This window comes from Xiphophorus maculatus, chromosome 1, assembly GCF_002775205.1.
Source record: "Xiphophorus maculatus strain JP 163 A chromosome 1, X_maculatus-5.0-male, whole genome shotgun sequence".
NCBI classification, from domain to species: Eukaryota; Metazoa; Chordata; class Actinopteri; order Cyprinodontiformes; family Poeciliidae; genus Xiphophorus; species Xiphophorus maculatus.
The window spans coordinates 4,228,332-4,255,499 of record NC_036443.1 but is presented as its reverse complement, the minus strand read 5'-3'; the positions used below and the strand labels follow the sequence as shown (position 1 = coordinate 4,255,499).

The window sequence follows — 27,168 nt, the reverse complement described above, 5'->3', positions numbered from 1 at the left end:
TATATTTCAAAGATTTTATTTCATATTTAAACACTTTTGTCAATCATATAATTTGCCAAACTCAAGACATCAGAAAATGTAAACAGGGGCTTCCAGGTGAAATTCAGAACACATCAAATTTACATGAATTAAAAAAGATGCAACAAATACTACAAAACATATACACATTATCATACATATATAAATGCAGTCTCATATTATTATTTATATATAGTGTAAAAAAAAGAAGCTTTCATACCACAAAATATGGATTTTAAATTATCTTAGAGGCAGCAAGGCTTACAATAAAAACAAAACATAATTTCAAAGGCTTAACTTGGTGCTTTAGGCAGTGCATGAATACATGAAAACATAAAGAAAAGCTTTCAGTGCTAAACTGTATAATATGGCACTCGAGTGATCCAACTGAGATTTCTTTATTATATACAGTTATTCTGGTTTATACTGGAAAGCTCTCTGATTCATCTTAGGTTCATTTCTCTGGAGATTTCAAACAGAATGGAGACTGGAACAGGGTGACTGGTAAACACTTCTGCTCAGCTCTAAAGGAGTCATTTCATTGGTGACTGCTTGCTTTCTCCTCTCAGGGTTGGTAGTCATAATAAGGGTCTTCTGGATGAAGAAAGTACAAAGAAGGAGAAAATGTTGAACAAAATACTCAATTAGAAACTCGACAGAGCTAAAAACCAATCTGATCCTCCTCCAGGATAGTTTGGCTCAAACAGACCTGAGCTCTCACAAATGTCATTTCCCAGGCTTAGCTTCATCATTCGGACACTCTTAGCAGCTAACCTGTTTGTTGGGGAACATTTTGACAGCCTCCACTGCTGTCACACATGCCCTGTGGTCCAATCTCTCCTGGCTGACCCGAAGGCCCAGTGGTCCCTGGTGGCCCTGGTTTGGCGTCGTTTCCTTTTGGACCTGGGACCCCTGGCTTGGACTCCCCTGGGGGACCTGCACACACAAAATGCACAACCGTCACATATTCTAATCACACCTGATGGTGTGTTAGACAGTGGAGTAATAAATGGAACACACAGGTCAAGGAGAAGTACCTGCAAGCCCTTTAATCCCTGAGGGCCCCTGGACATTATTCCCCAAACTTCCTTTTTCTCCAGGGATCCCTCTCCGTCCTGCAGAGAAAAAAGAAGCAATTGAACAGAATGTCTTGATGGCTCTGATGATACATCTAACAGATCAAACCTTACCTTGCTCTCCTGGATACCCAGGCCTCCCAGGTCTCCCTCTTGACCCAACACTCCCCTGGTTGCCCCTGGCACCAGGTGGGCCCCTGGACCCTGGTATACCAGGCTCCCCTGGGGGACCCACCGGCTCCTCAATAGGAACGGGCTTTCGACTAATCTCATTGATGTACATATCAAGCTTCAAAACCTCCTCTGAAAAAAAAGACATTAAAGCATGTTGTAGACGTACATTATGTTGCAGTGACTTAGAAAACACAAACAACTCATATGTGTTGGTTTTATCACTCCTGGTACTTACTGTGAACTAGTTGTTCACAAGCCTGTGTGACCAGCTGGTAGATCATGGCCATAGACTGTGGCTCCCCCTGAAAAATATCATTAGCCAGTTAGCTTAAAAAAAATCAATCAATCAATCCAGTCATAATTAAAAAAAGATATTTTAAAATGCCATAGAAAATCTTATACTGCAACATTTTACTCTGCAATAACAGAAATGCTTTCACCCATAATGCTGTACACATATATATAAAAACACTGAGTGGTGTATTGAAATATTTATTGAAAGACAAATATAAGAAGACAAAATGTATTTAACCCTATTGTTGACTGGGTTATGCCCTTATTTAGAGAATGTTTCCATCATGTTGCCTGGTCTTCTTTGAAGTAACCCTCACAAAAAATCATATTGGACTTCCCTGGCTGAAGGTCTACTGGATGTAACAGCATGATTCTTTAAACATAAACTCAGAGTGGTGGTAAATCTATAATTTGCCCTGTTACCCACCTTTTCACCTCGTTCCCCTTTATTTCCCGGCAGACCCTGTGGAGTTAAACATACATGAGTGTGAACTGGTAGATAACCATATGTGAAGACAAGCTGGACAGCTTTTGCGTTTGTCCTTGAGTTCTTACCGTTGGTCCAACAGGTCCAAAGGGACCCCTCTCCCCGACAGGTCCTGGGTATCCCGGAAGTCCTTGGAAACCCTGAAGCACAGAAAATGTTTAATGGAAACACCATCAAATATCAGGCGAAAATAGAACAGAACGAGGGTTTATCTGTATGGGCATCCAGACAGTGAACCAAACTGTACTGGCCAGGAAGCTGAAGGGTGAAAATGGTTTTGATTTCAGCAAAACAAAATGTTCTTATAGCCGATTTGCTCAGCTCAGGCTGTTAGAACCATACACAGAGGACATTCTTACCCTGGTTCCCGTAATGCCCGGGGCACCTATGTTTCCCTCCACACCTCTGATACCCTGGAAAACAGAAAGCAAGACAGGAGGACTGAGAGAGATCTCTGCTGGAAGAAGACCTGTTACCTTTCTCTGGGATCAAGCAGCTCACCCTGGGGCCTGGGATCCCCTCTTCTCCCTTTGAACCTGGAGGTCCAGGTGAACCCTACAGGAAAAACAGACAAGAAGGTTGAATAGGGAACTTTAAGTGTGTTACATTATTGACTCTATATAGCATTTGTGAACACTATGAATGAAGATATTATTGTTATGTGACAGCAAAAGACTGAAGAAACAGATTACCATCATTTGATTTCAACTCACCTGCACTCCTGGTCTGCCAGGATCTCCTTTTTCCCCCCTGGCCCCTGGTGGACCCTGGTCAAGAAAAGTGGTTAAAAACACAGGAATATGTTCTTTTTGCATATATATGTCTTTATAAATCACATTCTAAGAGAGAAAATGTCAAGCTAGGACTCACAATTTTGCCTTGGACTGTTATGCCTCGGGGCCCAATGCTGCCCACAGGTCCAAGACCCCCCTCAAATCCAGCCTTACCTGGGGGGCCCACCTCTCCCTGACAGAGTAAGATTAACAAAATTTTCATGTATGAGTTTAGATTTTTCCTTTTTTTTTTCTCACAAAACTGACAAAATACTGTAAAACACAATGTTAAGTTGTCATGCAATTGCCAATTTGAGCCATTAGATGTCACTATAGCATATAAACCAGATTACATATTACTCTACGTTCTTTTGTGACCAACCTTTGAGCAGTTATGGGTCTAAAGGAAGACAATGAAATGACTAAGTAGACGCCACAGATAACTGATTCCAATCACACATGTACTGGGCTGTAAAACAGGCCAGCAGCGCTAAAATTGGAGCTTTAAAAAATTGATACAACCAACTCTCCAAAATATTCATAGGTTTTAATAAAGACAAAAAAATACAAGATATTGATGAAAAAAGTACTAGTTCCGTTGGCAGATTATTTCACCTATAATTTGGGACAAATGTCTTGTCATAAGTGAAATAATCTGCCAGTAGAACAAGTACATTTCACTCAGCATTAAGACATTTTTGACTTAAAGCCAGCTCCCACATCTTGCTGGAACGTTACTTAGAAGTTAGTGTAGTTTTGTCTTATTTCAAGTCTACTGAGATATTTGCACTAAAAACAAGACCAAAACTATGAGGTAAAGATTTTGTGGTTGTGAAGTGACTAAAGAATTCAAACTACTGTATTTTATTCACGTTGCTTCAAATAGGCTTTATAATGTACAAAAGGATTTTCTGCATTGACTGAGACCCAGCTCAGCTCATGAGACCTGTAGTTGCTGTTTACTTTCTGTCCCCAATGAGTCATGTGCCTATTTCCACCATGTTACTCTAAGAAATATGTGTTTTTCTAACCAAATACAGTGTTTTTTACTGTTTAAAGTGAAAAGCACTACATTTTATCTTCTATCTGAGGAATTTGGAGGAACCACTTAATCTAGCTTCTTTGTTTTTGAAGTGTGGGGTGAACAGAACGAATCCACGTATGTACAGGGAGAAAATGAAAGCTCCATGCAGAAAGACCTTAGGCAGGGATTCAAACCCAGGACCTTTATTGCTGCCAGGCAACAAACAGCCTTACCAACTGTTCCACAATGTTAAACAAAGCGAATGATCAACAAGTCATATCAGAGCAGAGAGCAAGCACTCTGATGTTAGCATATTAGCTAATATCATCAGCTGATTCAATGTAAAATGAATCAGAATGTAATGAATGAATGTAAAAACTGATAATAAAGCTATACTTCAGACAGTGTGTTTTTTTAAAGTTTTTTTTGTCTCTAGTGGCCTTTATTTGAAAGTAGTTTGACAGGAAAGAGGGTAATGAGAATGGGGGAAGACATGCGGTAAATGTCGCCAGGCCGGGAATTGAACCTGGGACCACTGTCACGAGAACTAAGGCCTCAATATGTGGGTCGTGCTTTGCCCCTGCACCACCATGGCACCACTTCAGACGATGTGTTGTCACAAGATCACAGAAACTGTCTAAACAGAGTTAATGCCTTTCTGGAGCAGCACACTGAAGCTGACTCGCAGAAACTCTGATTTGGACAAAATGTCTGCTGGCAACAAGAACAACAAATCAGAAAGAGTGGTGTGCCTAGAATGGTGAGTGAGATAATTGGGACATAATTGTGATACTAATGTATAGCGGTTCTGATTAAAGGACATATTTCAGTTTAATTACATGGTAATGATTTTAATGATGTACAGAACACGGCACATGCTTATTCTCAAATTACTCTGATCACCATCAGATCAGCGTCAGACTGGACAAGAGAACCTCATTGGGACATCACCATTATTGTCAGTAACTCATATGGAAATTAGAGTTAAAGACTTGAAGTTCATTTTCTCCACAGTTAGAGAATTTGAAGGGCTCTTCTTACTGTTGCCACATTAATGCATCCATGAAACTTCACTCACTAAGAAACGTTTCTGGTCATTAGAGGACTATTGTCCAGTAGCAGATAAACTAGAAGAGAGGAAGAAAGAAAACTAGTAGCTAAAACCACTGCATATTTTAAATGTTAAGAATGATCATTTTCATCTTACCTTTGACCCCTGTTCTCCCTTATCACCTTTTTCCCCTCGAGGACCTGGTTTCCCCTGTGAAAAATAAATAAATAAATGGAATATGAACATTTTAATAATCCTTGGAAATATGCCTTATTGTAGCACAAAATATTACAGAGAAAAAAAAAAAGGCATGTAGAGACATACAATTGGTCCAGGGGGGCCTGGAGCTCCTTGAACGTTGGAGGAACAGGTACATGCATACGGTGGAGCAGGGCAGCTCTCCTCATCCCTCTGAGACACAGTCAGCAAAGGCTTTAGGTTAACTGGTGAAGTGTGTGCCCCCAGAGGGGAAATGTGTTGTTTAAGTACAAATACCTCACATACAGCACATATTTAACATTTCAGACTGTCATCATATGGAGTCCCTACAGGCACCAAAACGAAAAAAAAAAAAAAAGATGGCAGTACCACTGACCACTCCAGGCAGATCACAACAGGTGTCCATTGAAGCCCATGTGTTGTTACAGATGATTTCAAAGGACTGTAGCTGGAACTGGAGATATTAAAGAGAAAAAAACCCCAAAACATTGAAAGCACCATTGTTGTATTTGAAGGATCAACCGATTTAATCTCAGAGAGGAAGAATAATTACCGGGGCTGAGCCGCTTTTAGGTCCTCTGGTTTTCACCAGTTTTCCCAGCATCTCGAATCCATCAGTTGGTAGGTTTCCCAGAGGGCGGGCTGGCCTTTCACCAACAGGCTGACAGTCCACAGACAGGGAGACGCTCACCTGGCTGACAGACAGGTGAACCTGCCAGAACCAAATGAAAACACAAACACTGCTAATGATGATGGCAAATTAAGGGTGCAGTTTACTGGCTGATTACCAATTAAAGCCTGACCTGCTGATTCTGATTCTTGCTGATACCATTTTTTTGTCTGAAAAGTTGATAAATATAGCAACAGAGTTACTAAGTTGGAAAAAGTGGGGTGACTTATTATTAACTGAGTACATGCAGACATGACCTGGTGAAAAGGTCCATCAGTCAGCCCTCTCTCACAGCAAAGCAAAAGAGGACAGCAGCTGATTTTCAGACCTTTGCGGAGGTAAATAAAATCAGAGGGTAAGATTGGTTTCACATTTAAGTATCGACCAAATTTTAAAAACTGGGGCAAATTCATTGGTGCACCCCTACTTTTTTTGTAGAAACGTAGTTTAATTTATATTAAACTTATTTGGTCATCAAGTGAAATTTATGGACAAAAATAAATACAAAAATAGGCTTTTTTGTCTATTCAAATAGGGAACATTAGCATTTGTAGATGGAGGTACATATAGACCATTACTTCTCAGTACGTTTGATACACATCTGTCTCTCGTCTGTGAAATAGCTAGCTGCAAAAAGGATCCATCTGATTTGTTCCTAAATAAAAGCAGACATTGATTCAACCTTAAAGAGCTTGGTGGGTCTTATCTCACCTTGTGAAAACTTCCATAGAAAATCTTGTGGACCTGTGGCTGATCAAAGGTGAGCTCCTGTACTTCTCCCCTGTAGTCCAGGCTGAAGTACATCAGAAGTTGGCTAGAAGCTGAAAAAGATGCAAAGCAGTCATCTTTTTATTATTCAAAGGATTATTGTGTTGTTCTAAAAAGATATTTTTAAAAAGTTGCTGTGAGAATCCCGGTTTAAAAAAGAGAAGAAAAGAGAGACTGACTTAATTTCATGCTATCAATGTGTTCTGATGTGGCAGGGTGGGGGAATAGCTATAGAGTGTAGCTGAAACCCCAGTTTAAATTTGAGAACACTTAGAGCAAAGTGCTAAGTTTATAAAACAGGACAACAACTTCTTTAAACTTTATACGCACGCATTTAATAGAAAAAACATTGAAATATACAACAACTTCCATGGCACCAGGTGTACAAAATCCAGCACAAATAATGGTGAAAAACTTTAATTGCAACAAAATATTCCACAGTTTACTAATAGCAATATATTAAAAAGGCAGTATTATGTATTTTCCAATTCCAGGGATATAGTTGCATTTCATAGCACAATCAACAGGGCTGAGGGGGTCCACTGAGTTTTGCACAACTGAATGGTTGCATTGGGACATTAAAGAATTTCTCAAACATAAATGAAAGAATCAAAGCAACACTCCAGGTATGGTTTTGATGAGGGAATAACATTATAACACAAAGTAAAGCTCAAAAAAGTTGATTCTACATAATACTGCCCTTTAAGAAGAGCAAAAGTGTCTGAAATTTGTTTTTCTCCCAGTGAACCACTGCAGGCAGATATAGATGTGATGTTCTTCGCTTTAAGAGTTCACCACAACTCCCCTTAACCTTGAATGCAAACCCTCAAGAGGCTGTAAATAGTCTCTGCTGTTCCATCAGCAACCTAAAAAGCATTAATCCTGAGGACGTTTTAGTGGCCAGTCTTTAATCAGACTGAAATGAAAACTCTCTTCCCGTATTCCACCTGTGAAACAGGTGAGAGTGTGGGCTGACGCTGCTGGGGAGGCTCAACGAAATTGTTTTGAATGCATAACCTGGGATATGGACAGAGAGGAGGCTACATATGACCAGAGCTTCAATGTGGATGAGTATCTCTCATCTGTGTTAAAATTGATTTCAGACGTCAGTGTCATCAAGAACATCATCATCCGGGCCAATCAGAACACACTGACCTGCATGTTTTAGCCATTTCCCTGCAGCTGATTGCAGTTCAGCAAACACCTGTCAATTGAAATCACCTGTGCTGAAGCAAGAAAACACCTAAAACATGCAGGGCAGTGTGTCTTAAGAACCAGGGATCTAGAGATTCTGTACTGTAGCTTTTTGATGCACTCGTGCTCTAACACACCTGAACCAAATGACTGGCTTTACCAGGCCTTCGACATACTTGATTGTATGCTGGAAAGGTAATTCAATCAGTTGATTCAGCTGTGTTGATGAATCTAAAGTTGCAGCTCAGTAGATTTTCAGAACATAAAAAACAACTTAAACATTAATCAAAGCTACATGGCCCTGTGTGAAAAAGTGGTGGAAGTTATCATTGCTGCAGTTTATTACACCAGACTTTACAGTCTCAGGCCTGATTACTGCAACACAAAGACATCACTTAAATAGGACCTGCTTGACAAAGTGAAGACATCAAAATATCATTCAAGGCTGGACATGACCCCCGTCTCAACTGCTTAGAGGCGCCACTCAATGTAAAGCTGCAGAAGCATTACTCACGATCAATCACAACTCCCATCTTTGGCTGGAAGTCATTGTCAGTGAGCTGCCAGAGAGCAAAGGCCTCCATCGGCGTGTCCTGCAGCAGGCGGAAAGTGATGCTGATGGTGTGCTCTGGAGAGAAACCGGCAGGGTGAATAAACCTGAAAAAAGGGGTGTGGGGAGAAGCACACTGTCATGATAGAAGAGGGAAATAATTTCTTCTTCTTGAAATTTGTCTTCTTTGGTAAAATACAACTAGTTCTGCAAAACACCTCAATAGGGTTGGTCACCAACACATTAAGCAGTGAATAAACCAATATCAATAAGTAAAAAATAAATAAATAAATAATTGAATTATTGTCTAAACACAAAACAGAAATTACTCCATGGCCAAACAGCAGAAAACACGTTCTGTAATAATTTCTGCTGAGCATAAATGCATAAAAGGAGACACAGTAGAAAGTGTGCTTTTGAACTAAAATGTGAAATCAGAAAGTCTCACTTGGTGCTCTGTGTCAGTTGCACATCTCTGTACACGGTGTAGGCAGGCATAGTGTTGAAGACAAAGGGCTCGGCTGACACTCCCTCCACTGATGAGTGAGCTTTCCGCGTCAGACCAAACGCTTCCATCATGTTAAAGCCTGAACCAATAAATAAAGCAACAATGATCTGCAGAACTTTTATTTGGATGAGCTGGGTGAATTCCTCTTGTTTTAAATGAAATGTTTTGAGAAGACAGTCAGTTTCACCTTTAACAATGCCATTCTGGATGGTGACTTCAGGACAGACTGCAACACAAGAGGGCAGAGTTGAGACATTATAGGAAAAGGCAGGAAAGCAAAGTTTCATATCACTATTATTATTATTATACATTTTGTTTGAAAAGAATAAAAGACAGAGTTATAAAGTATCTTACATTAAATTGCAAAAAAAAAAAAATCCATGAAATATATAAAATAAACCTGAACCAACCACTGCATGTTTATTTTAGTTTTTAAAAGAGAAGGACATTGAAGAGGGTGGTCTAATGAAAAGTGGTGTAATGACTGAGTAGCTCAGAAATAGAAGATGGGACACAACCATTAATTGACTGAAAAACTAGCAATAATCTTAAAATGTACTCTGAATATCACAGGTAATAGTTTTCAAGAGCATGAACAAAAACAACACTTGGATGAAAGCAAGGATGTTGAATCTTATTGTTGATGTTCTTGTTGACTTCCTGTTGTGGGTGGAGATTTACACAGGTGGGCACAATCTGCTAATAAAAGGCCACAGGTTGCTCTGGTGAGCACTGCACTCAGGCCAAACGAAACTGAAGGCTATGTTGCTTTTCCTTCGTCACGACCCGGATCGTTTGATCCAGCCCCGGCTCCAGAGGAGCTTGGTAACGAGGGGGAGAGGAATTGGCTTATTTTCCAGGAGTAAACAAACGTTTACTTAAAAAAAAAAAAAAAACACTTTCATGTAACATTTCAATAAAAAAAAACTGCGCTGGTTCTGTTGGACCTCAGTGCAGCTTTTGACACTGTCGATCATGACATATCACTGAATCGACTGGAGAGTTGGGTCGGACTCTCTGGCCCAGTGCTCAACTGGTTTAAGTCTTATATAAAGGCTTAAACCAATTGTTTAAATTGGAAACTTCTCATCAAAGAGGTCAGAGGTCACATGTGGTGTACCTCAAGGTTCAATCCTAGGACCCCTCTTATTCAATATTTATATGCTCCCACTAGCTCAGGTTATAACAGGAAATAATATTAGCTACCATAACTATGCAGATGACACACAGCTCTACATTACGATGTCACCAGGTGACTCAGAGCCCATCCAATCATTGAATAGATGCTTAGAACAGATAAATGTGTGGATGTGCCAAAACCTTCTCCAGCTGAACAGAAACAAAACTGAAGTTATTCATTTTGGGCCAAAAGAGGAACGATCTAGAGTCAATGCACAGCTTCAGTTATTCTAACTAAAAACCATCGATCAGGCCTGAAACCTGGGAGTAGTGATGGACTCTGACCTGAACCTTCAGAGCCACATAAAGACAGTCACAAAGTCAGCCTTCTATCACCTGAAGAACATTTCCAGGATTAAAGGACTAATGTCTCAGCGAGATCTAGGGAAGCTCATCCATGCGTGAAGAGGAGAAGCAGCATTCAGCTTGTGTGCTCCACAATTCTGGAACAAACATCTAGAAAACTGTAAAACGTCTGAAACATTGACTTCCTTTAAATCTCAACTAAAAACTAACCTGTTTAGAGTTGCTTTAGAAACTTAATCAATTACGAATTTAACAATGGCACTTGACTTAATATGTTTTGCTTGTTGATTCTATGTTTCATGACTTTGTGTTTTTGTGTTTGTGATGTAAAGCACTTTGAAATGCCTTGTTGCTGAAATGTGCAATACAAATAAAATTTGATTGATCAAATTTTGACCATATGTGTGTTTAAAAAAAAACTACAATGAACTGAAACTTGCACACCCATTTCTTGTTTTTAAAATCCCTCCAATTTATATTAAAGTTGTATATTTATAGTTTATAGTTGTATATATATAAAGTTGTATATTTATTACGATTTAGTAAAAGAACAGCTTAAATGAAAAATCTTACATTATAGTGATATTATTCTCTGTGATGACTAAACATCTGACACCACTGTAATTGTTATATGTTTTGTCTTGCAGAAACTTTGGATTACTTCTTCTCATATGTAAAACAATGTAAGTCTGCAGACTAAAAGAAACCCTGAGCTCCTCTAAAAGCAAAAGAAGCAACATTTAAGGAGATTCACCTTCATTGTGTACAGGATATATCCGGGGAGGAATGGGAATTCTGGCTGGAGCTGGAGCTGTGAAAAGATAAATCAAAAGAGCATGCAGCATTACTGGAATTACTACTTTGTATTTTAATTTCATTGGTTTGGAGACTTTCAAAGATTTGTGTAAATTCATTTAATTAACACATAAAAAAAATCCCTTTTACTGAACAGAAATATGAGCTGTCGGTTGCTGTTTATATGCATAGTAAAATCTCTAGTATTGAGTCAAATTAAAATAAGACATTTAAACACAAACAACTAATTAGTTTCCAAGAATTAAAGAAAAATGATTCCTACTCTTCTTAGAATGTGCTAGATTTTCTGTACCATTTTAAAAATTTCATGTAAATTGCAAATTAAATCAAGTAAAAAAAAAGAAAAAAGAAACCAAAACAGAACAGGTCTGGATTTTAAAAAGTGGATTTAAGGTTGCTAATGATAGGGAAGTGTGCCAGTTCTGGAAATACAAGGGTTTGAATAATAAATAAAAAAAAACGCTTAGATGTGATCTAATACTTGCTGCAATATCTATCTTCCTCTGACACATTATTCACACTTTCCATTGTAATGGAAGTTTTTATTTTTTCGGCTCTAATTGACTTTATCCGGTAGCGGTCAGACAGGTAAACAGGTTGTGCGAGAGGAGAAGGACATGAACCTGCAACAACCACACAGAGGACAGAGGTCTCCATAAATGGGCGGTGGGCTTTACCCCATCGCCACCCAGTGTTATGTTTTATTACTAACAAGTTCATGAATAATTCTAAATAGATACAATCGATATAAACCCATAAACCATTAGAAGTGTCAATTTCTAAATAAATATATTTCTAAATATATAAATCCCTTTATTAAAGAGGGTTTAATATTATTATTGATCTTTTGAGACAGATAAAGAACATGTTTTTTTTATTAATGAGATTGTTAAGATTTTGATACATAAGTATAATAAATTGGCCTTTTCATGTGCTACATTTATCGCCCAACAGTTTATGAATCTCTTGCATTCCTCCACAAAAGAAATGTTTTGCTTTTGCACAATATCTCAATTGCAGCCATGTTTGTTCTATTTGTCTTTCTGTAGATTCTTAATTGTATTTATATCCAGACTTTGACTGGGCCATTCTAGCAGATGGATATGCTTTGATGTAAACCATTCAATTATAGCTTACTGGTAGGTTAGAGTTTGTTTCAATCTACTGTTGTAATGTGACAGAATGTGAGAAAGTTCAAGCTGTGTAAATACATTTGCAAGGCCCAGCAATTACTGCACACCTGTAGGATGGAGAATGGAGACGGCAGCGCCCTCTGCAGAGCCAAGAAGTGAATGTACGCTGATGCGATACAGGGTTTCAGGTTCCAGGTGGTTGAAGCAGTAGCTATTGGTGGTCTCACTCACAGTTTCCTGTTTTACTTGCTTGTCTAAACACACAGAGAGAACCAACAAAGATGTTCACTCCAGCCAATGTGTTTTCAGAAACATGTTGAGCACAAACTTCTGTAAATATTTGTAGATCACCTTTAACTGACTGAATGACAACACGGTATCCATTGACCGCCAACACGGGCCTCCAGGACAAACAGACACTGGAGTGGTCCGACCTGACGACGCTTATGCTGCTCACACGTAGACTGGCTGCAGGGATGGACACACGAACATGAGGGAATAGAAACTAGATCACAGATGAAGTAGAAAATCAGATTAAACCTGCAAGGACAAGAATGAACTCATAGAGGTTTCACATTTTTATTATTTTTTTATTTAAAAGTTAATGGAAACTAATGTCATTTTTTGTTTATATACCCCATTTAAATAAGCCACATCTTGGTTTTACTGCATACATAAATTTTTACAAAACTTGTTTGCAAAAATTAATTGTTCTGTGTTCACTTTTGTGTTTGAAAAATGTTTATACATTATTTTTAGTTTCCTGTTTAACAGAGTTTGTTTCTTTGTTTGCGGAACTGAAACTCTGCTGTGATCATAAACCTTTTGTTTTTGATCATTTTTGCAAAAAATTTGCAATAAACTCTTAATCATGCATTAGTGTGAAAAAATGCAGGGATTTGTTGATGTAAACCCACATCCTCTACTCCTGCTGGCCACCCACTAAAGCATTTTAGTGGAATCTTAAACATACTTCCAGTGTTATGAGAGTTATTCCCAAGAATAATTGTTACAACACAGAAATAACCATTTGCAAATGCTCTTACTTTTTAGGTAATGTATATGAAGAATAGTGAACATGTTTTAGCCCCTCACCCTTTAAAAGTGGTGTTATAATTTAGAGTTCCTCCAGCATTCTCATTTGTCTCATTTGTGTCAAAATACTAAACTGAGAAATATGTAGTGGTGACAAAATAAATAATAAGAGCAAAAACAAAATTAACTACAGCAGAGTATTAGTATCTTGAGTTGCGTGTTTAGGAAACACGTGATTTGACTAGGCCCAAGTTCACTTACCGGTTTTGCCTTGAGCTGAGCCACTGCCTCCCTCTCTGTTGCGATACTCTGCAGTGACTAAGATGCTATAACGTGTATCTGGCTGCAATGACTCCAGCACCACCTGCTTATGACCACCGGGGACCAACACCTGTAGACAACAACACAGTTTTTCAGACTGCCAACACAGGCAGGAGGATTTGGAATATCTCTCTGACCCACAGTGATTTGTGACTCTTTGGAACAAGGCCCAAAAAAGCCAGAACGCTTAGAGCCCACTCACAGTTCCATCCTGGGTCTCAGCTCCGGTCAGTGGTGTGTAAGAAACCCGGTACTGGAGGACGTGAGCATTTGGAGGCACCCAGTTGACCAACATGCTAACTGCAGTTTCTTCTGACACGGATACACTGGACGGGCCTCCGCCCGACACTGCAGAAACAAACAACATGTTACAGGTTTTTCAGATTCTGCCCAAAAACAGAAAAAGAGAAAATTGTTTTTACAAACAAGCTGAGTGGAAAACCTGAACATCCACATTTTGTTTGGTAGAAAAATACCCCAAAATTTGGTCTTAACCTTCGTCATGTCATTTGTGTTTCTATTCCTTCCTCGTGCCCCCCGCAACATTTTATGTTTCAAATGCGTAAAAAATATTTGAAATTCTTTGTTTTTAGAAAAGCGCATCAATGTGAACAAACTTAATAAACATTAGGAAACTGATTTAAACATTGAATAAAACTACATACAACAAATTGATAAGAAAACCAAAAAACATCCTAAAATATAGTTTTAAAAAAAGGGTTTATAACGATCATTGTAAACATAGATATCTAATTATTTGTTGCAGTTATTTGTATCATCTCATGCACAACATTTATTTACTTTTACACTCAACATTCTGTAAATGTAAATTATAACAAAAGTTCAAGACTGACTGTTCTACCTGATGTATAATGTATTTACAACAATATTTAACAAGAGGCTGTGCAGCAGAGGCAGTGTTTCAATAACCACTGGAACATTTTGTGGAAGGTTTATCAGTTTATCCCTGACGCAGCTGAGTCATTGTGGTGTTATTTAAGTGAAGGGACTAAAAGTTTACTATTATGAGGCATCAAATCTTTTTCATTTGTACGATGCCATCACATGCAAATAATTATCTGAAAAAAACATGCAGCTTTTGATGTGAAGCATAGAGAATATGTCTTAACATAAAGGACATATTAAATGAGGAATCAAAATAATCTGACTTTTTTTAGGATACCTTACCTATAGAAATGAAAACTTGCAAGATGTTAACTGAGAATTAAGTAGTGAAAAACAATCTGACTAAAGGTATAGCAAATGTCAGAAACATCAAAACTATTTCTCATATAGTTGAAGTGCGTGCACTTATTTGTGTTCCTTATAAAAAGCGACATCCTAACAGCTGTGGTTCTTCTTGTGCTCTAGATATTCTGAAAGCAATACTCTAATTTGAGCCTATAAATTCTGAAGTAGCACTCTGGTATTGGCGCTCATTTGCAATTTTAAGATCCAAATTTTTTTCTTTCCCAATTTTTATGCAAAAGCCACATTTTGTTAATATCTCACAGTCATGACTGACTGTGAAAATTCAGAATTTCAAACGTCAAAAATTTTCGACATTTGAAACTCATACATTTTTAATTTTTTTCTGGAAAATTTATCAGATTATTCTCAAAACTTTTTAGTTTTTGGTGGAAATGTACTTCTATTTTTTTTTTTGGAACTCAGGTATATATTGAAAACCTTTAGAAACCCTTGAGAAATAATAAAGACATTTAAAGGGAAGCAAATTGAATTAGTGGGTGGTTTATAATTTTTGCACAGTAAAGTGTGTAGATAAATATGTTGGACTTACAGGTACTGTATCGAATGGCAACAGCCTCACTCTGAGCTCCATCTCCATAAAGTGCAGACAGAGAGATCTGGTATTCTTTATCCTCCTCCACTCCCTCCAGGATCGCTCCTTCATTGTCTCCATTCACCTTCAGCTAAACACACGTGAACCCAAACATACATACATACATATATATATATGCAGTATATATATATGTTTGGGTTTTTACATTTTAGAAGATTGCCTCGCCTTTCCCTCCTCACCTGCCTCAGGTCTCCTTCACTTAAAGAGATCCATTTGATGAGGTAATAGACAACATCATCTGCTGCTGCTGCCCAGCGTACCATAATTTCACTGCCCGAGAAATTAGTCACCTTGAGATCTGATGGAGAAGGCACCTTCACTGGCAGAGAGGAAAAAGGTGGTGAAGAAAACCCCAAAAAGAAGAATCAGAGACTGGATATATGTGTGTGTATGTTGACTTACGTGTTGTGACGTTACTGGTGAGTGTGGCAGACAGGCCTTGCGGGTACTGGGACTGTACTGAAACCAGGTATCGGGACAGAGATGAAAGGCTTTGCAGCACCACAGAGTTCTGGTCTTTGACCTCCATCTGGAGTAAATATTTCAACACAAATGGAAAAAATGTCAATAATCTTACATTTCTAATGTTGAACTACAACAGAAGATTAGAGCAAATGTACCTGACATTCTATATCAAACCCAGTGTAATTGTTCAGTATCGCGTTCATGACGCTTGAAAAGGAATCAATGTCGATGAGTGAAGATGTGACATTCCTTTTATCTGCTTAGATAATGGTTTCCCACTTGGAGATACTGTAGATCTACATGCAATTACTTGTACTGAAGTACCTTGAAAGTAATTTCCATAGTGCATGATGTTTCATTCTAAAAGCCCAGAATCCTCTGTAACGTTTAACTTCCTTTCTTTTGTTTGGGTCCCCATTAATTCTACTCTTCCACAATCGTCCACAACTCAGAACTAGGAAACCTAAGAGTGACGCTCTCCATCTCAGTTAAACTGAGCCTTTAACAATGAAGCAACACACTGGTATTGCTGCTCATATGAAGTTTCCTGATCTACTTTCTTCCTTCTGTTTCATTAAAATATTAACCCTGTTCTTCCGATGTCTCAGCCTTGTGTTTTCTTAATATGAACAAAGAAAGTTGCTCAGTGTAAAATCAATGGATATAGACATATATACAAGAAAACAGTATTCCTAATAATTCATTATTTATCTTTAAAATGTCTTTATTGAGAGCAAAGTGGAACAGAAGACAAATTCCTTGTGGTGAATAAAGCTGATTATGATTCTGGATATCTAGACATAGAAACAGCTCTGCTGTGAGGCTAGTTGATGACATGAAAGATTGAAGCAGAAGTAAGAATAAATGAAAAATAAATGAGCACAATACAATTTTACCTGCTTGGTGTCACTGCCATGATTGGTGCTGTAGGTGATTCTGTGGCCTGGGACATCCACAGCACCAGGGACCCAGCTCACCTTTATCATGCTGTGGGTTACAATCGGGAAGTGAATTCCAACCGGAGCTGGGAGGGGTACTTAAGGATCCGGAGGGTCCCGGATTTAGGAAAAACAGCATGAAGTGAAAAAATATTTCAGTTAAAATAAGACAGAGAGTTGGAAATGCTAATGAGAATGCTCAGGGAATCACTTACGTGTGCGGGAAACTGAAGTGACTGGATCACTGGGCTCTTCATCATAGAGAGCATAAAGAGTGACAGAGTAGTCTGTTTCTGGCAGCAAGCCTGCAAGCTCCACCACTGTCTGGCCTGCGCTGAATTTCTCCTGTCCATAAATGATATAAAACATTAAATTAGGGTTGGAGCCATGTTATTCTCTTCCAAAAAAAACCCAAAACAAAAATCAATCAATCATCAAATCATATTTGAAGTGTTGTCTTGATTTTTTCATTCATGTTTAAGAAATTCTTTAATTTTCCGTGGTAACCACTTGGGGAGCCTAAACGCTTTCGGGGGACTTAACACCGCCTTCAAGATGTAGCTCCTCCTCGGAGCTGCAACTTCTAAGCTTCCGTCTCAAAGAGCACCTCTCCCCTGCAACTCTCCCTCTCAGCTCCTCCAGAACAGCCAGCAGCAATTAGCAATCACCTGGTGGAACTGTGCATCTGTTGAGCTCATTATAGGAGCTACTTCTCAGTGAAACGCTGGTAAAAATGTTATTAAAGGGTTAGCAGAGGAGCTATGAAGTGATGACATCCTGAACGTGGAATTTCAGAAAGAGCAGGAGTTTCTTAAGGAGACAGAGGCCCAATTTCAAGGCATTAAATTACAAAGTCAAATTTTTTTTAAGTGATATTTGTTACATGCAGCATTTTTATAGCACAATCAGGTAAATATTGTAGTAAATTTTCTTAATAGTGAAACACCGAATTAATTAGATAAATGCACATTTGTCTTTTAGGTATTTATTTAGAAGACCAAAGTAAAAAGAAAAATATTGATTCTCAGAGATCAGCGAGAAAGAGAAGAAAGGGGAGAAGAGGAAGAAGTGAAACTTAACACATACAATTTTTCTTTAATATCTTTTTGATCATGTACACGGTGCCTTGCACCCAGTTCTCTCCTATAGGGAGTTTCTCTCAGTCTTTCCCATTTCTGGTTAATTGGTACCTCTGTCCCTAAATCAAACTCGGTTCAAAGGAGTTTCAGTGGAAAGGAGAAGAAAAACATCTCCTCTGAAACCTCTGTTATCAGTTCTATAAGAAAAACACCTGCTCAGAAACCTTCATTATCAGGATGTTCTTCCCAGTAAATAAGCCAAAGTTTATTATGTCATAACACTTTGTTACCTGATTGTGTTATAAAATGGCACTGTGTCTGGAAAATACATAAATATAGATTTTTTAATTTGATTCATTTTTAATTTGAGTTAATTCTGATTTTAGATTTTCACTCCTTACCTCCTTTGCATCTTCAGGCTCTCCGTCGCTGAGTGCTGAGTATAGGATCATGTAATGAGTCGCACCAGGAGCTGGACTCCAACTTACTTGCAGAGTACTGTAAGAGGAGGGAGTCACTTCCAAGTCGGTTGGCATAGCCAGAGGCACTGAAGAAGAAGCATTAAGAATAACAATGAGGACAGAATATAAAACAATGTGGCATCCAATATAGTACTCTACCACTGGTTTTTGTTTGTATGATTTGTGTTTGTGCTTTAAACCAGTGGTCCCCAACCTTTTTAGTACCGCGGACCGGTTAAGACTTCACAAACTTGCTGTGGACCGGGGGGAGGGCAGGGGCGCGCGTGTCGAGAGGACCGGGGGTTGGGGGTTGGGGGAGTGTAGGGAGGAGACCGAAACCGATGCCGTTTGTGGGCTCAATGTTGCCGCGCAAGATGTAACCGACAGAATCCGGTTAAAGGATTTTCAAAATAAAAGATCCTCCAGACTCAATACATAACATGAAAATATTCTTGTGCGGCCCGGTACCAATTGGTCTACGGACCAGTGCCGGTCCCCAGCCCGGGGGTTGAGGACCACTGCTTTAAATTGTGTGGATCATTTTGGTCTGCTTTAACTGTTTTGGACATGCTTAAGAAAACAATGGTTTCTATAGTTACCACACAAAGCCAGACAAAGACTGGGATAAAAAAGAAACCCTATGAAACCCATGAAAATAAAGAAAACCCATTGAATTAGAAGGTGTGTCCAAACTTTTGGTCTGTACTGTATGTCATGCTCACATGTAGTGACAGTTCCTCTGAGGGCCAAGCCAACGCTGCTGGTGTACACAGGGAATATGGAGATGTGATAGAGTGTCTGAGATGAGAGGCCATCGAGCAGAACAGTGGATTCAGAGCCGGATAAAACCACCTGCAGACACATTTTTACAGTCACATGAAGAAATGAGTAGATTGTTCTAGTTTTCTGAAGACGTGTAGCTTTATAAAAACACAATCTACCTTACCTACACGCTATTCTTTTAATGGTGGCAACAATAGCCTAGCTCCGGAAAAAATTAAGAGACCACTCACTGAGCTCCATTGAAAACCTCATGGTTATTCCACTAAATATTAATTTCCGAACTCTTCCTGAGTTAAAACATAAGTATTGCTGTTTCTAAATGAATATGAACTTGTTTTCCTTGCATTATTTGAAATCTGAAAGCACTGCTTCTTTTTCGTTATTTTGACCATTTCTCATTTTATGCAAATAAATAAAAGATTTTTGCTTAGAATTTCTTAGACATGTTATCAGTAGTTCACAGAATAAAAGAACAATGTTCATTTTACTCAAATATATCCTTATAAAATGTAAAATCAGAGAAACTGATCATTTTAAGTGGTCTCTTAACTTTTTCCAGAGTTGTTTAATTATGCAGCTTCTCTGCTTCAGTTAAAACACTCCAGTGGTGTATCACTATCACTGTCACATGACCAAGTAAACACCACATGGTTAATGCCCCCCTGAAACATACACAACAATAAGATGGAAAGAAATATTAATTAATATTGGCCCAATATTACTCATCAGACGGATGCTGACAAAGTGACCAATATCAGCCGATATCAGTGTTAAAGCCTATATATCATGCATGCCTAGATGTAAGAGTGTAGTTCTAACCTCCTGTGGACTCTGACTCTCAGCACTGTGGTAAACCACTCTGTACTGCTGGACGGGCTGGGCAGGATTGGTCCAGTGCAGCTTCACTTGTCTGGATCCAAGTTGGGAAAACCGCAGATCAGTAGGACTGGGAAAGGAGAGGCCTGGCTGTGTGGTGGGTGCAGGCTCCATTCCTAAAAATACAACGAATCACACCTTAAGATGACATATTTTTCATTTCAGGTGGCTGTACATTCAGTTTGAGCACACAGACAAACAGTCTGCGCGTAGGTAGACAGACGTGTGGGCTACGTTTTGAGATGCCACGGTCCTCTATCCTCCTGCACAGAATGTGAACCAGCCGAGCGACCAGCTTGCTGAGCAGGGGGAAATCATTTACGTTGTAGACGTTCAGGTCAACTGGCTCTGATGCCACCTGCCTCAATTCAGCTTCATCTGCATTTTTCACACCTAAAAAAAACACAAACTTATAAAATTTATCAACCTCACTGGCAGAAGAAAAGGTATCTAAGCAGAGTTTAAAATTAAGAGTTCGTAAGACAAAATTTTAGAGAGTGAAAATACAAAGATTGTAAAATAAACACAGGGGATAATGTCATTAAATAAGAGCTTACAGGGTATCTGGAATGAAAACACTACATTAAAAACTACATTTTTCCTTCTACATTCTACACACTCTACCATAGATTGCATACATAAGCTCTGGTTGACCTCCTGGATGGTTTTCCAATCTCTGCAAGAGAACAACTGAGCTCCAATATTGGTTTCTTGGACACATCTTTGGCCAGAGCTCTTCTTCTTTGATTGCACATATTGGTTGGTGACTGTAACTAGGAAAGATCTGGCTGGTTGAAAAACTGTTTTCATTTGTAAATAATGAAAACCAAGGGGCTTTTTGGGACATTTGTTGTTCCCAAAAAGCTCTGTGGTATTGTTAAGAAAATTTGTGATTTGATACAATGCAGTCCAAGAGGTCTGTAGACAATTCCTCCTCTTTTGCCTGAATTGATTGGTTTCTGCAATGAAAACTGTAAGACCTTATGTAGTTCAGTACAAGTGGATTCCAGTCAAGTTGTAGAAACATCTGAGGGATGATCAGTGGTAACATGATGTAGCTGAGCATCCTTTGCTAGTGTGAATACTTATGTGGATCGATTTTCTTTTTTTTTAACAAATGTGCAACTTTTTATACTTTGTCATTCTGGGATATTACAAATAACATACTGTAAATAAGGTAGAAAAAGTGACACAAGGTGCATTCTTTCGGGATAAACTCGAAATTCAAAGCAATGTTTTTCACTCTCACCTACAGCGATGATTTCCACGCCTGCATTCTTCAGCCGGTTAGCTGCTGCAATGGCATCGTCCTGAGACTTCCCATCAGTCAACAGAACCAGAAAAAATGGCGCACTGGCTCGCGCTCCTGCCTTAGGCTTCATGTTTTCCTCCATGACGTGGAGCAGTGCCTGTCCTAGGAGAAAACCGGCTGGTTACACACTGGCTGACATGAAAAGAGCTGAAGCTGAATTTCCCTACCTGTAAATGTGTTTCCTCCTTTGTATCTGAAATTCCTCACTGCCTCCAACAGCTGCTCTTTTGTGGTGAAGTTACCCAGGTGCCACTCGGTGCGAGGGTCTCCGCTGTACTGGGTCAGCCCTGCAGCACACAGTACACTAATATTTGCCAGATTTTTCTCTCCTTTAGAGGGTCTAGCTTCAGATAGAGAACCAGTTGATTCCCACTGTTGGCCTGGTCCTCACCGATCTGAATGTGGTTTGGTCCAATGTTGAACGGCGTCACCAGACCCTCCAGGAAGTCTCTGACCCGCCTGAAATTGGTGCGTCCGATGCTCCAGGAACCGTCAACCAACAGCATGATGTCTGCCGCCGTGTCACTCTCACACTCATATGGCTTCCTCTGGGGAAAGCCTAAACTCCAAGACACAAAGATAGATTTAGACAGCTCAAAGTTCACAGAACATTAAGGCAACAATACATGGAGACACTGGGATAAGTTGAGGCACCTCTTGTTTCTAGGAAACGGTAAGAAAAACATTAATCATATGACCAAATAGTTAGGAGGAAGGCATCATTGAATGAAGTTTGTAAAGGTAAGAACCTCCTGGGTAAAGTGGTTAGACTTTGATTTCTTAAGAAGTGTGAATTTAGTCTTTTGTAAGTTTGATAATTGTGTTTAGATCATAATAGATATTTTTACATTTGTTTTATCATTTGTGTTATGTATGAACTACAACATGAAGTCATAAACCAAAAATAAAAGTGAAGCAATTTAGATGTAGGCACAAATAAAGTTAAAATATTTGCTTTGGGGCAAGTTGAACCATTGGCAAGCTATAGAGTCTCAATTTTCCAATGATTCAGTTTCAGTTTATGCTCACTTTGTCATGATATATGGTTAGCGGTGGTGAGGCAGATGCAGAGGACCCAGCTTGGTGTGAAGAAATGATGATTTTAATGATGAAATGAGTATAAGTCCAAAAATCCAGGAAGCACAGATTGAGTAGAAGGCTAAGGCTCAAAACTGGTAGCAACTGGAAAACAAGAGACTTCTGACAATAGACTAGACACAACAAGACAGATAGACAAGGACCTAACAAGGAACAAGGAACACAGGTGGGATTAAATACAGAGGGAGACAATCAGGGGAAGCAAGGAACAGCTGCACTCAATCAAGGGGTAGATGGGACAACACAGAGACTCGACAGAAAACCTCGACACAGAAACCTAAATAAACACACAGAAAAACCCAAATCACTACACACTTCTCTGGCCCAATAAAAAGCATTTAGTTTTTTGATGTTGTTTTTTATGAACAGCTGTTTAACAGTAATTTGTATAAATATATTCTTTTACTATACTTCTAAATTATGCAAAACAAATAAAATTGTGGTTTATTTAGGAAATGCATTAAATTAAAAGGTTGAATGCAAATCCAACCCACACTTTTCAGATTTCTACTTGTAAAAATCTTGAAAGCCAGTTGCTAATTGTCTTCTGCTTCACAATTACATGCTGTCTAGTTGCATTGACCTGTCACATGAGCTCTCACTTAAACACATTGACATTTGGAGCTGGAATGTAGCAAAATGTGAAAAAGCTTAAGGGGTGTGAGCTATTGCATAGCAAAACATGCTGACAGGTTGCATACATGAACTAGAGTGGGTTTCCATGCATGTGCGGAGTCTCGGAGCTTCCTAAGTTCAAAGAGGAGACAGAGGACACGTGTATCCAGAGGACACGTGTATTCAGAGGACATGTGTACCCTGCAGCTACACAGGACGGCCTGTCATTATCACCTATCAGTGAACACTGTCATCATGCTCCAAACCAGCATTTACTGCTCTGAAATATTATGTTTTTCTAGCGTGTATTTTTTAGACATAGTTAATGCAAAGGTTTGCCGCTAAACTTAAACTTGTTTAGAATAACTTTTGCTTGTCAGTACGGCTGTGTCTTACGATTGAGTATTAGGGCCATGCTAAGAAAAGAAAAATAATTAAAATAAAGAGAACAGTCATAATATTGCAAGAATAAAGTCATAATGTTATGAAAATAAAGTCATACGAGAACAAAGTGTCAATATTGCCAGAATAAAGTCATAGTATTATAACTTTATTCTGGCAATATAATGACTATTCTTGAAATTGTATGACTTCATTCTCATATTGTTACAACTTTATTCTCATATTATTTCGACTTAACCCTATATTCGTACGACTTTGATTTTGTCCTATTAAAACTTTATTTTAGTAAGTGTAATTCTTGTATCAGTCTATTTTTGTAATATGACTTTATTCTCATAATGATAACTTTCTTCTCATATTATTTTGACTTTCTTCTCCAAATATTACGACTTTATTCTCGTAATATTACGACTTTTTTCTTGCAATGTTATGACTTTAATCTCATAATATTACTGAAATAATTGAATCTTAAACAGAAGCTGAACAATAAAATTTTCCCACAAGTTTTTCTTAGATTTTTTCTGCAGAAATGTGTGTGTTTCTGTGATTTGGGATTTTACCCTGTTTCATCCCATGCTCCTCCTTGTTTTCCACTGTGGAACTATGCTGCTCCTTCTCTTTCTTCCTCTTCCTCTTCTCTCTGGTGCTTTTCTCTGGGGGCTCATCAGGGTATTCGGAAGCGCTTTCTGTGGCTGAGGGCTCTGGGGGCCAGAGGTAATGGTAAATACATGGGTGGGGTTAAAGTAAGATAAGCAAAGGTTGTTCCCAGAGAAGCTGAGGTAATATAGAAAAAACATCAAAAGGGAAACGTGAGAAAAAAACCCTGACTTTGCTTCTAATAAATAAACATTTTCCCTTAAGATAAGATGTATTTATGGCTTATTTGTCATTTACAGAAACAGGGATACAAAATCTCTTCTTGTTTGTTGGATTTATATCTTTCACATCTCCCATTTGGTGCAGTTTTAACATTGCATGTTTTTCCCACAAGTTTTCATGCAAGAGCATCTTAGCTAAAATCACATGGATAATGTCTGCCAGAAACATCTAATCTCTACCATCAGAAATGTCAGTACCTTTTGTGAAAAGATCTGGGTTAAATGGAAAATTCATTGTGATGAACTGTCCAGAATTTGTGTGACTCTGTACTGTGAAGGAAAAATTAATTAACAATGTTTAATTAATTTTGAATGTACACTTTATGATGTTGTTATTAAAGGTTTGCGCTCAGTTGCAGCTCAGCAGGACATATGCTCTTCTGACCCTCCTCAAATAAGTGAAGAACAGGGTGTTCAGCGGTTAGAAATGTTAGACGTGGCTAAGGTGATAAGCCTATTTTGTAGAAGTTCAGTTACTAGTATCTGTTTAGCCATCAGCAGAGAGGCCTTTTTGGAGAAGCGCCTATTTGGACACAGAAAGAAAGTAGAAGTTATCTACTATGTTTCGTTAGATAAACCTAAAAGGGTGTCTTATCCACAAGAAACACAGAGAATATGGCCAAAGTTGAGCTGTGAATGTGTATGCAACCCTGCTCAACTGAAGCTCACAGATAAGTAACTTATAGATTTTTGCCTGACACTTGAGCCAGGGGGTGTGGCTACGTAATGTGTGACGTATCCTATGTAGATGAGGGGACGTTCAGCCCCAAGTCAGAACTCAACCGATTCTCACTGAGATGTGAGCTTTGTATGTTTTCTCCATTTGCAAATGTTAATTAAAGCTGAAGTTTGGTCTCGAATTTTGTGCAACTTAACAGTACTACTTTTATTGTATTTTGAGTTATTTACATGTTGTATGTGTTTGTCACTTTTTTAAAATTTGTGTTCATGTAATTGTGTGTTTAGTTATGGTAAGGAAGGCTTGGAAAAATAAAATAAAACAAATTGAAACAACTTGCCAATTAATTTCTACCTTTCCATCTTCCCACAAGTGTTGTTGCATAAGTTATATTAAAATCTTTGACTTGTCTCATGTTGTTAGTTCTTGAGTCATTTTACTCTGACATGAGTCTTTGGGTTCATCAAAGTATTATTTTAACCTGCCAGCATATAGCACCTGCAGTTGAGACGGTGGCAGCAGTGGTAAGAGTGGGTTCTGGAAACAGAACTGTTGGCCGGTCCAGCAGAACAGCCGTCGAATCGTCCAGGTCCCCCGAGGCCGACCCGCCTGGGATCAACTTCCTACGGTTCTCACGGCTACCGCTGCGGATCATCTCCTCCTCTCGCAGACCCTCTACTGCAAAACACAAAGTTCAGTGTAATTACCCAAAATGTATCTTACACATTATTTTTCAGGTGCTCATAGGTAAAAAAAAACAACAAAATGTCTAAAAATGACCACAACACAAAAATACAACTGTTTTAAAATCACCTGATGTTCACATGTTTAAAGGTAAGAAATTCCTAAGAACAGGAATCCAGTGCAACCTTAGTTCTGACTGGGAACAAGACCCTGAGGGAGTGAAAAAAAAAAATCCAAAAGACAAAGACACATCAGGAAGGAATTCCCAGACCGCCATACTTCCAGCCTGACAGCTAGAGTGCTACAAATTTCCAAGTCAAGGTGTTTTCTTTGTAATGTGCCTGAACACGCTCAAGTCATCACAGAAACCTGCTATCAGCTGCGTGTTTTGTAAGTACCTGAAGGGTACGCTACACCCCAGGACAGGAATCCATCAGGTTCACTAAAAACATACAATATGAAAGGCATTCACAAATCAGGAGGAAATCAGCCGGCGTGTACCTCAGATCGGGATCAATTTTACTTCTGTAGATGGTAAAAGAAGACAGTAGAGTTTCTATCTGTCACACTTACCCTAATCCTTAAAATATCTTCCAACCCTACTAATTCTGTCACAGTGTATGCCAAAGGCCATCATTAAGGCTGAGTTTGGGTTGTCCAGGATGGATAATTCACAATCTAGGAGACACTAAACTCATTATAGTGTATGAAGCAGCTTTAAAATCAATTTAAGGGAGTGTCTGTAATCAAAATGTGTTTATACTTACTGAGAGTGAGACTGTGTATTCGTGGTTCACAAAACTGAAATGGAATTTCTTTTTTTTTGCATCACTTGAGTCACATGGTCAGTGACTTGTGTGGTCTTTTCTGTAGTATGCTACTACAGAAAAGATGAAAAAGACGACAGGAAGTGGTAGGAGGATGGTGGGGCTGCATATTGCTTACTGTCTAATCACGTGAACAAACTTATTCACGCGATATTTTAATTGCGCTTCTTGTTTAATGGAAACACTGCATTTGCGAAATTGTGTTTTTTTGACATTAGCAGAATTACCATGGAACAAGCTGTATTTCCAGAGTTTCTTCCACTGTTTTTCATCCTAACTGGCCTGCAGATGTTTAAGTTTCTTAAGGTCATGACAAAAACGTATGAAAAGAAGAAAACAAAATGTGATTTTTACATGTGAAGCCAATATTATCCACCGATATTAAAACTGCAGTCAGTGCACCCCTTATTTTCTGTCCACAACCTAACCACTAATGTCAAACCTTTCAAGGTTCATTCGAATAATTGCTTTCTGACTTGTGAAACATTCAGACAAAAGACAGCAATTAAACTCAAGTGATGAAGGTGATTGCCAGAGAACTAAAAGCTCAACACTTGGTAGAGCAGATAATTAGCTAAAGGATGAGCAAATGACATTTGCTTAACTTTAAG

At 38.7% G+C, this 27,168-nt stretch overlaps 1 protein-coding gene across 4 annotated transcripts in view; it reads right to left on the bottom strand.

Annotated features, from left to right (window-relative positions):
- Positions 1 to 27,168, bottom strand: part of slc35c2 (solute carrier family 35 member C2) — a 43,166-nt gene continuing 15,998 nt past the window's right edge. For all 4 annotated transcript variants that reach the window (XM_023333238.1, XM_014471476.2, XM_023333229.1 and 1 more), the window contains 38 exons: positions 25,545 to 25,724; positions 24,050 to 24,190; positions 21,766 to 21,933; positions 21,542 to 21,661; positions 21,312 to 21,476; positions 20,297 to 20,455; positions 20,006 to 20,178; positions 19,126 to 19,255; positions 18,344 to 18,489; positions 17,079 to 17,208; positions 16,822 to 16,961; positions 15,863 to 15,989; positions 15,640 to 15,779; positions 15,398 to 15,530; positions 13,799 to 13,944; positions 13,537 to 13,666; positions 12,592 to 12,708; positions 12,348 to 12,494; positions 11,046 to 11,102; positions 8,994 to 9,032; positions 8,747 to 8,885; positions 8,263 to 8,405; positions 6,498 to 6,607; positions 5,670 to 5,828; positions 5,493 to 5,570; positions 5,222 to 5,308; positions 5,054 to 5,107; positions 2,920 to 3,015; positions 2,763 to 2,816; positions 2,551 to 2,604; positions 2,409 to 2,462; positions 2,118 to 2,189; positions 1,990 to 2,025; positions 1,504 to 1,570; positions 1,209 to 1,397; positions 1,056 to 1,133; positions 793 to 954; positions 1 to 612 (listed from right to left, as the gene is read on the bottom strand). In XM_023333238.1, the coding sequence (XP_023189006.1) occupies positions 584 to 612; positions 793 to 954; positions 1,056 to 1,133; positions 1,209 to 1,397; positions 1,504 to 1,570; positions 1,990 to 2,025; positions 2,118 to 2,189; positions 2,409 to 2,462; positions 2,551 to 2,604; positions 2,763 to 2,816; positions 2,920 to 3,015; positions 5,054 to 5,107; positions 5,222 to 5,308; positions 5,493 to 5,570; positions 5,670 to 5,828; positions 6,498 to 6,607; positions 8,263 to 8,405; positions 8,747 to 8,885; positions 8,994 to 9,032; positions 11,046 to 11,102; positions 12,348 to 12,494; positions 12,592 to 12,708; positions 13,537 to 13,666; positions 13,799 to 13,944; positions 15,398 to 15,530; positions 15,640 to 15,779; positions 15,863 to 15,989; positions 16,822 to 16,961; positions 17,079 to 17,208; positions 18,344 to 18,489; positions 19,126 to 19,255; positions 20,006 to 20,178; positions 20,297 to 20,455; positions 21,312 to 21,476; positions 21,542 to 21,661; positions 21,766 to 21,933; positions 24,050 to 24,190; positions 25,545 to 25,724 (4,349 nt within the window). In that variant the 3' untranslated portion in view covers positions 1 to 583. The remainder of the gene's footprint in view (positions 613 to 792; positions 955 to 1,055; positions 1,134 to 1,208; positions 1,398 to 1,503; positions 1,571 to 1,989; positions 2,026 to 2,117; positions 2,190 to 2,408; positions 2,463 to 2,550; positions 2,605 to 2,762; positions 2,817 to 2,919; positions 3,016 to 5,053; positions 5,108 to 5,221; positions 5,309 to 5,492; positions 5,571 to 5,669; positions 5,829 to 6,497; positions 6,608 to 8,262; positions 8,406 to 8,746; positions 8,886 to 8,993; positions 9,033 to 11,045; positions 11,103 to 12,347; positions 12,495 to 12,591; positions 12,709 to 13,536; positions 13,667 to 13,798; positions 13,945 to 15,397; positions 15,531 to 15,639; positions 15,780 to 15,862; positions 15,990 to 16,821; positions 16,962 to 17,078; positions 17,209 to 18,343; positions 18,490 to 19,125; positions 19,256 to 20,005; positions 20,179 to 20,296; positions 20,456 to 21,311; positions 21,477 to 21,541; positions 21,662 to 21,765; positions 21,934 to 24,049; positions 24,191 to 25,544; positions 25,725 to 27,168) is intronic.